The 14,060-nt window shown below is 48.9% G+C and overlaps 1 protein-coding gene across 3 annotated transcripts in view; it reads left to right on the forward strand.

The window, feature by feature from the left end:
• The window catches only part of SLC8A3 (solute carrier family 8 member A3), a 92,004-nt gene extending 81,787 nt beyond the window's left edge, over positions 1-10,217 (forward strand). The window contains exons 3-7 of one of the 3 annotated variants that reach the window (XM_050975640.1): positions 1,029-1,043; positions 6,037-6,150; positions 6,675-6,774; positions 7,819-8,094; positions 8,416-10,217. In XM_050975640.1, coding sequence (XP_050831597.1) covers positions 1,029-1,043; positions 6,037-6,150; positions 6,675-6,774; positions 7,819-8,094; positions 8,416-8,792 — 882 coding nt within the window. In that variant the 3' untranslated portion in view covers positions 8,793-10,217. Of the gene's footprint in view, positions 1-1,028; positions 1,044-6,000; positions 6,151-6,674; positions 6,775-7,818; positions 8,095-8,415 lie in introns of all 3 variants that reach the window. The other 2 variants (XM_050975641.1, XM_009102008.4) reach the window with 2 other exon arrangements.
• Positions 10,218-14,060: the final 3,843 nt, after the last annotated feature.

Raw genomic sequence — 14,060 nt, forward strand, 5'->3', positions numbered from 1 at the left:
AGTTACCATTAAGGAATGCTGGGCATGTATATGGGATGTATCATGTCTCAAAAATAGCTTTCAGGGCTAAGTAAGCAGATTCCTTACATTTTAGAAGGCAGCCTAGGCTGGCAGTGCTTGCATGTGGGCATGTGCTTCTGTAAAGGGCATATCCATATGCTAATCTCCAAAGCCAGAGTGTCTTTTAGCCAGAAGTCTTCTCCACTTGTGACTGACAGCTTGACAGTGCTCTGGAGAGAGGAATTCATTCATGCTCTCTATTTACTTTGTTTAGCCAGCATTATATCTTATTAAGCCACAACAAAAAAAAAAAATCCCATTTTAATTGTTGTTTTAATTTTTTCCTAGCAGCATAGTGTCCAAAAGGGGTGACTTTCATGCAGATACATGCCCACTCCAGAAATGGATGGAGACAAGATAGCTTGAAGAGTATGAAATGGCCTTCATAGTGATCTTTCATGAATGCATTGCTGATTTTAGTCCAATTTATTCAGCAAGTGTCAGGGAATACAAACTAAGCCATGGTTTGGTAGTTTTGCAGCATTGCCTAGGTGATGAGTATCTACCTCTCTAATGGTGTTACAGGGCCTTCCCATTGCCTGCTTCAGCTCAAAAGATGCAGAGGCCAGATTGCACCATAGAAATGGACTTTATCTAACTTTGATTTATAATGTGTCCAAGAGGCCACAGGCAATGTCTGTTTCCTGTTTGATAGCCCCCAGTCTGAAAGAGTTTGAGTGGGCAAGCAGTGCATGATGTGGGAACACAGCTCAGTGCTCCCTTTTCCCTGGAAGAAATACAGTGAGATGGGGATATGCTTACAGTATTTTGACCCCAAGAAATGGCCTGTCATGTGCAGGTCTGAAAGTGCTTTGCAGGTCACTGCAGCCCAAGCCCTGGGATGGCCCTGCAGACGTAAGTTGAGAGAGACAGACTGAGAGGGACATGGGGTGAAACCTGAACAGTGAGCATGGCAGAGACATGACCAGGGCTGCAGAGCACAGCAGTGGCAGGACCATAACCAGGAGCTGCTCAGCCCTTTTGTCTGTCATAGCTTTAAGGGTCTGAACAAGGCAGAATGAGAGCCTGGAGTGGTTTATCCGAGAACTTCTCCTCTTGCTTCCTGCACAGTCCAGCACCTAGTGGGTATCAGCTTGGCTGTTGCTACAGCCCAAGCAAAAGCATACTTGATCCTCATTCCTTCCACCCAGCCTTTGATTTTACCAGACCTGTTGTCTCACCTGCTCATAGCATATTCTCTCTAACTCGTTGGCTCCCTGGCACCAGGAGCAGGGTACCTTGGTGCAGCAGCTGGCACAGCAGCCCCAGCTTGCCTGGCCTCAGCCACCTGTGTGTGCTCCTGCAGCCCAGAGAGGTTCCTAACACTCAGTGGTAGCCCTACCTAGGTGCCAGAGCAGACTGGGTCTAGGAGACCCCTTTCTGGCCACCTTCTCCTTCCCAGGGAAGAGGTGGAGGCAGCCCAGAAAGTCCTGGCAAGCTCTGTTCTCGATAGGCACAGCCAGACCTTATCAGGCTTAATTGGAGTTGACAGCAGGGGATCCAGGGTGCAATCCACATTGAAAAGTAGGTACTGATGCAGATACAAACAGAAATCAGGCTAGTTAATAATTAAGCTGCAGCTTGGCAGCATTCACCTTGACAGACTTGACCTTCCAAATTAAAATCTCTCTCCCAACATACAATCCCCCCATCCTCACTCCCTCTTATTTTGTGTTCTATTCATCTCAGTCCTTGGTAGTCTTCTTTGCAGGCTGCCATATTGGGGTGATGTGTGACACACACAACAGATGTCCCATCTCTGCTTCCGGGAGCCCTCCAAGACCCCAGCCCTACACCAGACTTTGTGGGAGCATGTTCCACACTTGCTGCAAGGGAGCAGCCTGATGGATTGTGAGGATTGATGGGAGCAAGTGAGGATTGCAATGTCCTGTGGCTCTATAGGCAGGCTGGTGCACCCTGTGCTGGCTGAAGTGCTTCCCTGAAATGCCAGAGCATTGGGATTGTTCACTGTTTTGCAAGAGTTTATTCCTTCTCAGAGGGCTGTTGGGTCAGTACACACAGGCTCAGCTCAGCCCTCAGTATCCCATTGAAACAGGCAGACCCAACAGTCCTGGAGCAGGTTTAGGATGGGATCTGGTGTTTTGCAGAGGTTGACACTGATTCCTGCCCCAAGATGCTCATGTATCCTAAACAGATAGGTGGGCAGAATTGGTGGAATCATGTAGGTGCCACATATTGCTCTTTGAAGGTGCTCAGCCCACCTTAACTGTATGGCAAGTATAGGTTCTGGAGAAAATATATCAGCTGGGCTCCTAAATTTGTCCTTCCTGCCACTGTCTTAATTTCAGAGAACAGTCAGCAGCCTGGTATTTAGCACCTAAGGGTCACTGGCATAAGTGCATTGAACAAGATCCAGTACAGTACTGACATGGGAGTCTTGTGCTTTTCTCCTTCATTAGGAGAAAAAGTGAAAGTACAATGGCAGCTTAAAAACAGATACACCTTTGAAATTTAGGTTTTGGTTAGGTTTCTGTGCTTTGCTTTCCTGTTGCATGTTCACAAATGTGACTACATTTTAATGAGACATTAAGGAATTACCTTCTTTCTTCCTTATCCAAAAGCTTCCACTATTAATATTTCTATGAGGTACCCATTTGAATCTGCTCCCTGTGCCTGTTCTCCTGTGGTTTGCTTGCTGCTGACATTGAAAGACCTAGCTGGGCAGTCATGTTCAATCATTTGTTCCCAGAGGATGCCCTTTGATGTGCCATCTTGGGTGCCTATGTTCTTCTGTCTGCACCTCATTTCACCATACACCTGGAAAAGGAGGTGACATCAGTGCCTCCCTTATTCATGTCTCCGTGGGTGTGCTGTCAGTAGGCTGAAGGTCTGCATTGCTGGTCAGCTTGTCTCTTCACTCCAAGTGGCTTACCTAGGTCTTGAAGGGGCCTCTGGTGGCACTTAGTCTGCCAGCAAGGTGCCTTCTGGAATAGCAGGACTCCCACCGCCTTCACTTTGTGGGGTCTCTGGTCCCGTGCTCATGCTAGGATCTAGCCCCTAGGCTGATCTTGGACGTGGTTGTGTTGCTTGATTTACTCTAAGAGCTGCCTGCAAGGGATTGCCTCGGTTGTTGCATCAGTAGGTGATCCACAGGTGCCTTGCAGAGACAACAAAGCCACATGCTAGAAGGTGCAAGGTCCCGTGAGCACAGGCATTCCCATGCAGCCTGCCCAACAGCCCTGGACATGGCACACACAGAGAAGAGATGCAGGAGATCTTTCTCCTCAGGGAGGGATTCACATCTTTCACTGTCCTGCTTGGTGCAAGTACATAAACTAGCATAAGCAGGATGGCAGGTTCTGGGATAAAGCTGTGTTGGATGCCATTTCCTAAGGAGATAAGAAAACTTGCTGCCCTGCATGTGCCTACAGACCTGCCTGCAGTTCAGCCTTGCCTAGAGGCAGAACATTTGCATGAGATTCTGTGTTCTCTTTTCATGCCAAAGGCTTTTGTCAGATCAGTTAGATTGGGGATTGAGGTTTCATTGCATCATTTCTCCTCGAGTTGTTAAGCTGAGGAAATGCTGCCTGATATTTCCTATTTTCAGAGCATTTCCTCAGATTCCAGGCATTTGCTTTCTGCACTCTGCAACTGCAGCTAGTAGGCAGGAGCCTGAGGGACTGTGCCGCCAACTGTGACCACAGCTTTTCAGATGTATTTATTCCAGGGAAGGCTGTAGTGAGTCAGACTGTCACCAAGTCTGGGCTTTGCAACCCTGCTGGGATGGCTCTAGTGCTTTTGCTCAGTTCTATATTGCCAGCACATGTCAGCATGAGCTCAAGCTCATCTGCTAAGCTGGGTTTTGTGGAGCCCCTGACCTTCAGGTTATGAGGAGCTCAGACAGAAGCAGTCATGTCATAAGTGCTCTGGCAACTGATGTGTGAGCAACTGCATTTTCATCAGTGGACACAGCTTATCTTCACACACTCCCAGGCAGAGCAAGACACTGGAGTTTCTTGTTCTGTGTCTTAGAAAAAGAGCTGTACATGATATCTGACTCCTTGTTCCACTGAATACAAGTACCTTGCATCTTTTTCTTGATAATCATCACTTCATGCTTCCAAGTGTAGTGTAAAGCAGAGCATTTTTAAAGGATCATGGAATCATAGAATCACTAAGGTTGGAAAAGACCTCCAAGATCATTGTCTAACCTTTGACTAAAGAGCACCATGTCAACTAAACCATAGCACTAAGAAATCAAGAAACAACCACATCCGGTTGTTTCTTGATTTCTTCCAGGGATGGTGACTCCACCACCTTCCTGGTCAGCCCATTCCAATGCTTAAGTACCTTTTCAGTGAAAAGGTGTGTCCCCTGCATCCCCTAGCATCCTGCATTGCCTTTCTTCTTCTCCAGGTGCTGTGCTCCCCTGTCTGTGCAATTTTTTTCTAAACTTACGGGGATTCCTAAATCCAGATGATGCTGTCTTAGAGCCAGGCAGTGATGGTTTTGATGTACATCATTGATTTTAAATGATGGATGCAACTTTTCTGTTTCTGTGATGGGTTATAATAATGTCACCTGCCACAGGAGTCACATTTTATAAATTCTGAAGGTCTTGCAAGGCTTACAGCCTTTGCAGTCAATCTAGCCAGGCAGATGAAGAGAGAAGTCAGAGTTTATAAATAGATTTCACTGGGACTGCATAATTTAGTTTTAGTGTGTAGTTTGAGACCTGCTGGAATCCACATGGGACCAATCACATCTGAGGCATTACCTGGGAATTTGTAACCTCTGCAGGAAACCTCAGGTAACATCTGACCCTTAGCTTAGCCAGAACAAGATGCTCTGCCTTTGTGATATGCCTTCCCAGATTCTAAAGTGCTCCAGCTTGCACTCCCAGGCTCAGCTGGGCCCTGTATTGCAGCCTGTACACCCTGACTGGTCAGGCAGGGGAAGCCAGGGGAAAGCCAGCCCCTTTCTTGAGGTGTCAGTTTTTTACAGAGAGCCCATCAGCATCTTCCTGCACTTAAGCATGTGGGTGGATGACAAGACCTGGGCAAGGCCAGGGCACCCTTCCAGCTCGTTGGGATGCTCCTTCTCATCTGGGCAACCAGAACCCTCTTGAGGCACTTTGCTGGGTTAGCTGGGTCATCAGCAAGATTGAACCTGACACAGGATCATCTCAGCATGCTGCTGACCTAGGATCCTGGTTTAGTTTCCTTCAGCAGAAACTAAATAGGGAATTAAAGAATGGAATATGTTGGAAGGAATCTTAAAGATCATCTGGTTTCAAGCCCACTCCCATGGGACACCTTTCCCTAGGTTGCTCAAACACCACATCCAACCTGGTCTTGGACTTCCAGGGACAGGGTATTCACATCCTCTCTGGACAACCTGCTCCAGTGCCTTAGCACCCTCGCACTATTACAACTGGAAAAAAATACTTGTTTCATTACTTCTTGTTCATTTTTCCAATTCATGTGTGGTTTACATGTGGTTGTGATTGTGTGTGTCTGAGTGTTAGATCAAGCACTGAGTGGCACAAAGAGCCAACCATGATTTTCTACTCAAAGGGGGGGAAAAGGCTCTTTCTCTTGTTAATTCAAATGAAGGGGCATATCAGGGTGTTAGAAGTGTCTTAAAGGGCACTTCTGCCAAATGGCAGAATGAGTTGGTACCTCATTCTCCCCAAAACTGTGACTGCTGCAGGGGTGATGGGAAAGTGTGTGTCAACTGAGAGCATCAGTGCAGATTGAAGAAACATTCAAGGGGTTTTTTGTTAATAAATTAAAACCACGTTGCTAATGTTCTTGGTGACTGATATTCAGAAATCTTGGTTCTTTGTTTCTGTGGTCGAACACCCCCCCAAACTGCTGTGTTAACTTTGCAAGCTGTGAGGGGGCTGCAGAAACTCATGCTCAGGCCCTGCAGACAAGCCCCCATGGTGCCCTGGAGGTCCAGGGCTGCTGCCCACAGCTTGGTGTTGGCTTTGCTTTCACAGAGGTGGCTGAGAGGAAGATCACAGTTGAAGAGGAGGAAGCCAAGAGAATTGCAGAGATGGGCAAACCAATACTCGGCGAGCACCCCAAACTGGAAGTGATCATTGAGGAGTCCTATGAGTTCAAGGTCAGTAGTTGTCCTAGGGGTCCTCCAGGAGGGGAAAGCCATGTGGCACTGTCGAGCAGCCTTGGAGAGCAGGACTGAGGGGGCAGCATGTGCAGGAAAAGGGTTGTTGAGAGAGGAAAAGAAGTATGTAATGTAGTAAAGGGTGGGTGAAGTCTACAAGAAATGTCAAAAGTAGCAGTGACTGGCTGGTGGGAGTGGAGGGAGAAAGGCAAGAAGGCCCGGCTGGAAGCAGAAGAAGCCCATGGGCAGGAGGATGCAGGAGCAAAGCTCTCTCTGGTGAGGCAGGGTTGAGGGAAGAAGGAACCTAATCAGGATTGAGGTGTGGCAAACAAGGTGGCTCAGGTGAGGTCTGGATCAGCCAGTCCAGCGAGAAGGTGGGCTCAACCCTAGTCATGGCCTAATCTAGCTGGTAGGAGAGTGCTTCCATAGTTTGGAAAGGGTCTGTGAGACCACAGTGCACTGTGAGATCATCCTTGCCCACTAGCAGCTGGTTTAATTGCTGTGCATCTTTATTCCCACAACAGAGCACCGTGGACAAGCTGATTAGGAAGACAAACCTGGCTTTGGTTGTAGGGACACATTCCTGGAGGGACCAGTTCATGGAGGCCATTACTGTGAGCGCAGGTGAGGGGAACATCAGAAAATCCATACGAACATCCACAGGATTCATGCAGCCTGGAATGACAGCATCTCCCTGGTCAGTGATGCTCAGCTGTGGTCACTCATCAGCAAAGCCAGTCCAAAGAGTTCCTCTGCTCCAAATATAGTGTGGGCTTTTGCAGGTACATTTGTGAGGAGCCCAGGAGATCCATCTTCTGGTGCAGAGCCCTCCAGAAGGCCAGTTTTCAAAGGCTGTGTCAGCTGGCAGTGCTCCTGCTGCTTCGGTGATCTGATGAGCAGTGTGCAGGCAGCAAAATCCCATCCTGGCTGGGATCCTGGCCAGTGCAGGTCGCTCCTCTTGGGAGATGTCCTGTCATAGCCAGTGAAGTTCCTGGGAGTAGGGACAGTTAGCACATGAAGACTGGAGATGTTGCCTCATGAGGCAGCATCTGGTGAAGGAAAAGGCCCAGAAACTTTCCAGCTGTTGCCTGATGAGACAGCTCACTGCTTTCAGAGCCAGGCAGCTGTGGGGAAGGTATTTTAGGCATGTCTATGCCATTAATGGCAGATGGGCATTTTCTGAACCTTTCCTTGATGGTTGGTTTGGCATCAGCCTGAAAGGGGTTTTTCACCCAGCTGTATAGGAGGCAGCCCTTGCTTTGGAGCAGGAGGACCAAAAGATCTCTCCAGTTTCCAAATTCTATTGCTTTCTGTTAAAACATCACTTGCCTATGTAATTTCTTCCTGCCACTCAACAGTGATCTCCACAGGCCGACTACCGCCTGTGTGACTGCCTCTGGACAGGGACAGGGCTGCCCCTCTGTGGGTACAATACCCCATTACATCGCTCCCCATCCCTGAGGGCTCTGGGCTGCCTGGGAGACATTCTTTTGGCCAAGCCCCACCCATCACTGAAGGACCTGGTGTGCCTTGAATTCACTGTCATGGCCAGCACCCCTCCACCTTGTCCCAGTAGAGCAGAATCCCTGAAGCCTTGGGGTGGAGGAGATAAGCACCAGCTGCCCCAATGAAATGAATGCGTGACCTCTCCTTCCATGTTGTTTGCAGCAGGCGATGAGGACGAGGATGAGTCTGGTGAGGAGCGCCTGCCATCCTGCTTTGACTACGTGATGCACTTCCTGACAGTCTTCTGGAAGGTGCTGTTTGCCTGCGTGCCCCCCACCGAGTACTGCAATGGCTGGGCCTGCTTCGTCGTCTCCATCCTCATCATCGGCATGCTCACGGCCGTCATCGGTGACCTCGCCTCCCACTTTGGCTGCACCATTGGCCTCAAGGACTCGGTGACGGCCGTCGTCTTCGTCGCCTTCGGCACTTCTGTACCAGGTGGGGTGGCCATGGGGAGGGGATGGGGTGGGAGGTAAATCCTCTGGAGATGCTCCTGATTTCAAGGGAGAAGATCTGTCATGGGATGGGGTTCAGGCTGGGAAAGGTATCCTCAAAGACCTGTCTCCAGGCAAGGTCTGCACCTTGCTTTGTGGCAACATGGGATCTCTGAACCTAGGAGGGGACTGTGCACCTTTTGCTCTGTAACCTAACCTAGCTGGTGACACACCTGAGCCTCCTTTGTCCCCCAGGCATGAAGGGTTGTCTGTTTCTCCTGTTGGACCCCCAGTGATTTCTCCTTCCTTCCTCCCTCAACCCCAGACACCTTTGCCAGCAAAGCCGCAGCCGTCCAGGACATGTACGCTGATGCCTCCATCACCAACGTCACGGGCAGCAACGCCGTCAACGTCTTCCTGGGCATCGGGCTGGCGTGGTCAGTGGCAGCGATCTACTGGGCGTCGCAGGGGCAGGAGTTCCAGGTGTCAGCAGGCACCCTGGCCTTCTCCGTCACCCTCTTCACCATCTTCGCCTTCATCTGCATCAGCGTCCTCCTCTACCGCCGGCGACCCCACCTTGGGGGGGAGCTGGGCGGCCCCCGAGGGTGCAAAGTGGCCACGACATTGCTCTTCGTCAGCCTCTGGCTGCTCTACATCCTCTTCGCCACCCTGGAGGCCTATTGCTACATCAAGGGGTTTTAGGCGGCGGTGGAGGGACGGTGCTGCCGGGGGAGGGACCCCTCCTCCGTTACCTCACCGGACACCAGTCCTGGAAGCGTGGAGGTACAGCTGTCTGTCAGGGGCTGCCGCTGCCCAGACGGTCGGACAGCTGCGTGCCAAGAAGGGCAAAACCATCACAGAGTGAAAAAAACAAAGAGACAAGCCCATCCAAAAATGGTATAAAAGAAAGCAACAATGGCAAGTGTTGAAATGAAACACAGTAAACCCAGGCACTGACCCTATTCAATGAAATTATGAAGTTTCAACCATCTCCAAAGGCCACCTCTCCCACAGGAGGTCATCTCCTTTCCTGCCGAGCACCCCTTCACTGTAAGGAGATGTTTCCTCAGTTTTGCTAGTTGAGAATTGCAGAAGTCTGGTTCAGGAATTTGTGGGGGTTTTTTTCTTTTTTTTTTTCTTCTCTTTGCTCGTTGCTTTTTGGTTCCGGGGGAGCACGCTGATTCTTTTTTTTTTTTTTTTTTCTTTTTTACTACTTAATCTGAAAAATGTTAAAAGTTAAACTCAAAGCTTCAAGCTGCCGTCAGTGCTGGAACTGAACATGTGTATTTCTGAAGCCACAAAAGACTGTGACACAGTCAAAAAACTTTTTCACTATTACCCCTTTCCTCCCCTGCCGCTTTCCATTTCTTTCTTTTTTAAGAACATCACAAGACTGATATATTTTTAATACAAACACAGACACACAGTCACACACATTCAGTGACAAAAGCTGGAGCATGTAGCATCTCAATCACCTGCCTGGGCTAAGAAAAAAGGAAGGAAAAAAAACCCCAACCCTCTAATACAATACGTGTCATGTATATTTTGACTATGGCATTTCTCTTTGTATAATTAACTTTGAGCTCGTGGTACTGCAGAGAGAGAAAATTATGTTAATTTACAATTGTTAAAGAAATAAAACATCCTGCCCTGGGGGGAGCAAAGGGGACAGGGAAAACAGCACCGTCTCCTTGGGATGGTGGTGGTGGCAGGTTTGCTGCATGGTCCTCCTGCTCAGAAGTGGAAGTGAATTCAGGAGAACCTGGATAGTGTGCCCATATGTTCCAAGCTCCATCCCACCCAGAGCTGTGGTGTGGCAGCCCTTCCATTCCGTTGCTACTCCATTTTTCACAGCACCTGCACCTCACTGGTGGTCTCCAGGCCATTGACAGGTACAGGCTCAAAAACTGCCACCCACATCAGGACTCCTACATCATCTCGAGTACATTTAGGAACTCCATACAGACAAAAAACCATCATTTTAATTTGAAATGCATTTCTTTTCAAGGATAAAGAAGGAAAAAACCCACCACCATGAGAGTATGTCATGAGTTACATCAACAGCTGCAGATTGAAATGTTGGGTTGGTAATAAAATAAATAAAAACTATACCTATATCTATATAAACAGTGCTATCTAGAAACATATTTCTTAATTGAGAGCCCTCTAAGAGAATGTTAAAATCCTACTCTTTGTAAAGTGTTTTTGAGATGAAGATAATTTTTTCTATCATGAAACAGGTGCTGTAAAAGGGAACCATTTTCATCAAGTTCCCTAAAATAAGCCAAACTTTGGGAGGCAGCAAGTAAGAGAGGGGCTGCCAAAAGGTAGAATCCTGCTTGCTGCAGTGCTTTTGGCTGCCCCAGGAGGCAGGGAGGAGGTGCCCTTGGATTAGGGAAAAAGCAATGGGAACAACAAGATTGTCATGGACAAAAAGATGTAACATTATAGCAAGTCACTAGATGGAGGCAATGATGGTTCTTAAAACACAGATGAAGTATTTATTTTCATACAAAATGTTATCAGATATCTATATATAAATGTGTATACATGAGTCAGAGAAGAGGGATCCTTCTCAGATAAGCAGTCAGAGCTTTGTTGGTGGGAACCCACAATGAGTGAAAGCCACTGGGTTTGAAGCTACCAAGTATCTGACCCTGCCTCCTTACTCTCCCTTTTCCATGCCTCTGGGGAAGGACCTGAAAAAGATGGGCAAGAGACCCCAGGGCCAGGCTCCCACCGAGCTCGCTGGTCCTTCTGGCTCCAGTAGTGCCAGCAGCCACCAAGAGCAGCTGCTGCCACTGCGTCATGGCCCATCAGCCCTAGAGCTCATATGTGTGACACTAAAGGAAAAAATTACAAGAGTCCCCAAATGTTTTTTGTGGGGGTTTAATGTGCAGCTCTCAAGGGGAGATTGTTGTTGTTGCTGTTTTTAATTGGGACGTACAGAGTCTGTCGAGCTTTTATTTTGCCCGTGCCAGCGTAGCCATCCCTGGCTAAAGCCCAGCCTGGGGTGCTGCTGTGCTCTTCTTCTGTGCTTGTGCTGTATCCACCATGTGCTTTTTATCCACTTCCTTCTCCAGCTGACTGCAGGGAAGGGGTGTGGGGTAGGACTGGCTGCCATAAGGGAACTGTATGGGGCCCCTGGTGCCTTCCATGCAGAGGGTGATCTGCACCGGGCTGACATCTGCGGCATCTTCCTTTTATTTTTATTTTTTTTTTTACTCCATTAAAAAATATGCAAGCTAAAAAAAACACAACAGGTTGGTGCCTTTGGGGATTTTTTTTTTCTGAAGCTGTTGTTTCATTTCAGGTCTTGCTCTCTGCTTGCTTCTATTTTCCTTGGGGCAGCTGCCTGGACTTGGTTGCAATGGCTCTGGCTGGTTTGCCCCTCCACCCCACCAGCCAGCCCTCTGGTTTGGTGCTGCCGGGGAGGACCCTGCAGCCTTTGGCCGTGTCTAGCTGACAGAGAGGAGGTTTTGCTGCTGTTTTTGTTGCTGATGATCTTTCCCCTTTTTTTCTCCCATCAGCTTCCCATGGCAGCTTGCAATAACAGCTGCTGGCCCCATCCAGCAGCCCTTGTGCTTTGGGCTACACGTCTTCCCCTTCTGCCTCCTCCCCTGCATCACTGCTGTGGTTGAGTAAATAACACATCCTGACATCAGGAGGGAAAAGCCAAGGGGATCAAAGGAGTTGCTTTGTCCCTGTTGCCTACCATGGTACAGGGACCTCTGGCTGCCTTCCCATCCCTGTTGCCACAAAGGGCACCCACAGCACCCCACAGGTTTTGCTGTCCTGCATGGGTGCTGGTCAAAAATCAGCCTTAGGGTAAAGAAGAGTTTGGCAAAGAGATACTCACCTGTCCCCCAAAAACTCTTCAGGAACTGTGTCCCAGTTTTGGCCAGTACCAATGCTGCCTCCTCACCCAGTGTCATCACTGATTTTTTCCACTTGCATTTGGACACCTGACCCTCAAAAAGCCCTTTCCAGAGCCCTTGAGCTAGAACTGTTCCTACCTGCCCTCTGAAGCACAGGGGCAGCTGGTGCAGCCCATAACCCCAGTCCCCTATCTTTGCCAACAGCATGGGTGTTATGTGAACTCCAGTTACGGGGTTCCAGGGGAGACTGGGGCTTGGGCACCTCACAGTGCAATGCAAAATGACCAAGTGGGGTGGAAGAATTCCCAGTTGGGCACTCATAGGAAAGGCACCCCTGGCAGAGCAGCCGTGGCAAGGCTGCCCTGGATGTCGCTTTCTTGGGCAACCAGAGCTTGGCGAAGTGAAAGAGACCACTGCCCTGTTGGTCCTGCACACTCCCACCCCCTTCCACAGGCCTGTGGGGTCACTTCCCACCTCTTGCCCTACTGGACAGCTCCTGCCCAAAGAGAGAACACCTGCTCCTGACCTAAGGGCAAACACAGCTCTGGCTCATCTGACTCCAGTGATGGGACCAAGAGGATTTTTTGAGGGTGTTGGGGCTGATTTACTGCCACTGCTGCATAGAAGTATCCTGGTTCCCACAGGTTTGGAGGCTTAGATCCAGGATCAAAGGGGGCCAAGCCAGAGAAAACTGGGATTAGTAAGAGAAGTATGTGAAAGCGTCAAGAATCTGTAATGGTACATTGCAGTGAGAAATGGAAGTGTTTGTTAGAGACACTGACCAAAGGTTTTAAGTTAGGAAGGAGGCATTTGCAGCACGTGAATTGGGCTTTGTTGCCTTTCTGGCAATTACTGTTGGTGTGATCAGGACTCTTCTGGACAAGCTCAGACAAAACACAAAAATCTGTGATGCATATATCCTCTGATTCCATGTCTGGGGCTGCTGGACTGCTTTGTAGGTCACTTGTCATCCCTGGCATGGAAGGACTCCTTCACTACTCTCCATCCTTAAGTATCAACAGGATGCCTTTTCACAGCACCATCTGCAAGGAGAAGTCCCCATAGCTGCCTCTTCAGGCTTCAGCTGCTGCAGTGGGATGGTGCCTACCTGCCTGTCTCCACCAGCATAGCCCTTTGCTTTGGGAAAACATTTTGGAGGACACCCAGTTCTGTTGTACCTGGACCCTGGTGAGACAAACTAGAGGCAACAAGACCTTTGTTCAGCTCCAGTTCATCTCATCCACCTCTTAACAGCACAATAGGACATAGGTGTAGATGGTAACAGAAAGGCATCCAAGAGAACTGGTCATGCTTGAATATGAACTCAGTGTAGGAGACAGCCTGCACAAAGGGGAGCAGCAGTTGCTCAGCCCTGGCCACAAGCTGGAAAGTACCTGTCACCAAGAATAACCTTTGGAGTATTAGATGGAAAAAATGTTTTTAATGACTGTTTTTAATGATTGTCATCTATGTGCATGTGCCAGCAGCAGCCAGCTTGCTAATGACAGAGGTGTGTGTGCCAGTGCCCAGCAGAGCACACAGTGCTTCCAACCTGACTCTGTCACAGGAGGGGATTAAGCACGTCCCGGTATTTAAATGAGTCCTGTAAAATACATAGATAATTAACACCATGAGTGAATTTATCCCTCCTCCCTGCCTTCCCTTTATCCAGGAGGTAGGTGGCAGGGGCAGACCAGCCCCAAGACCCCCAGGGCATCCCTGCAGGTGGCTGGTGGAGTTTGCTCATATTTTTGCCCCACTGCCTACAGCAGATACCCTTGGTGCCTTTTCTACACTGCACTTACCTATACATGCCCTGGGATGTAGTTTGAGCTTAGACATGGAGTCTAAAGGCATGATGTGAGGTGGATGAGCTCAGCAGATGCTCCCACTGCACTTAAATGTAAGCACTCACCCATGTCTCAGGTTGCACCATTGCTGTTGCCATGTACATGGCAAGCTCAGTGGGAGCTGTGACTAAAAGAATAATCGTGACCTACCTAGTACTCATTGCTGGTGATGCACTCAGAAATTGGCCCAGTTTCAAGAATACAATAAAAAACTTCACAGGCCTAGGAAGTACTTTGAAACA

This window comes from Serinus canaria, chromosome 5, assembly GCF_022539315.1.
Source record: "Serinus canaria isolate serCan28SL12 chromosome 5, serCan2020, whole genome shotgun sequence".
NCBI lineage: Eukaryota > Metazoa > Chordata > Aves > Passeriformes > Fringillidae > Serinus > Serinus canaria.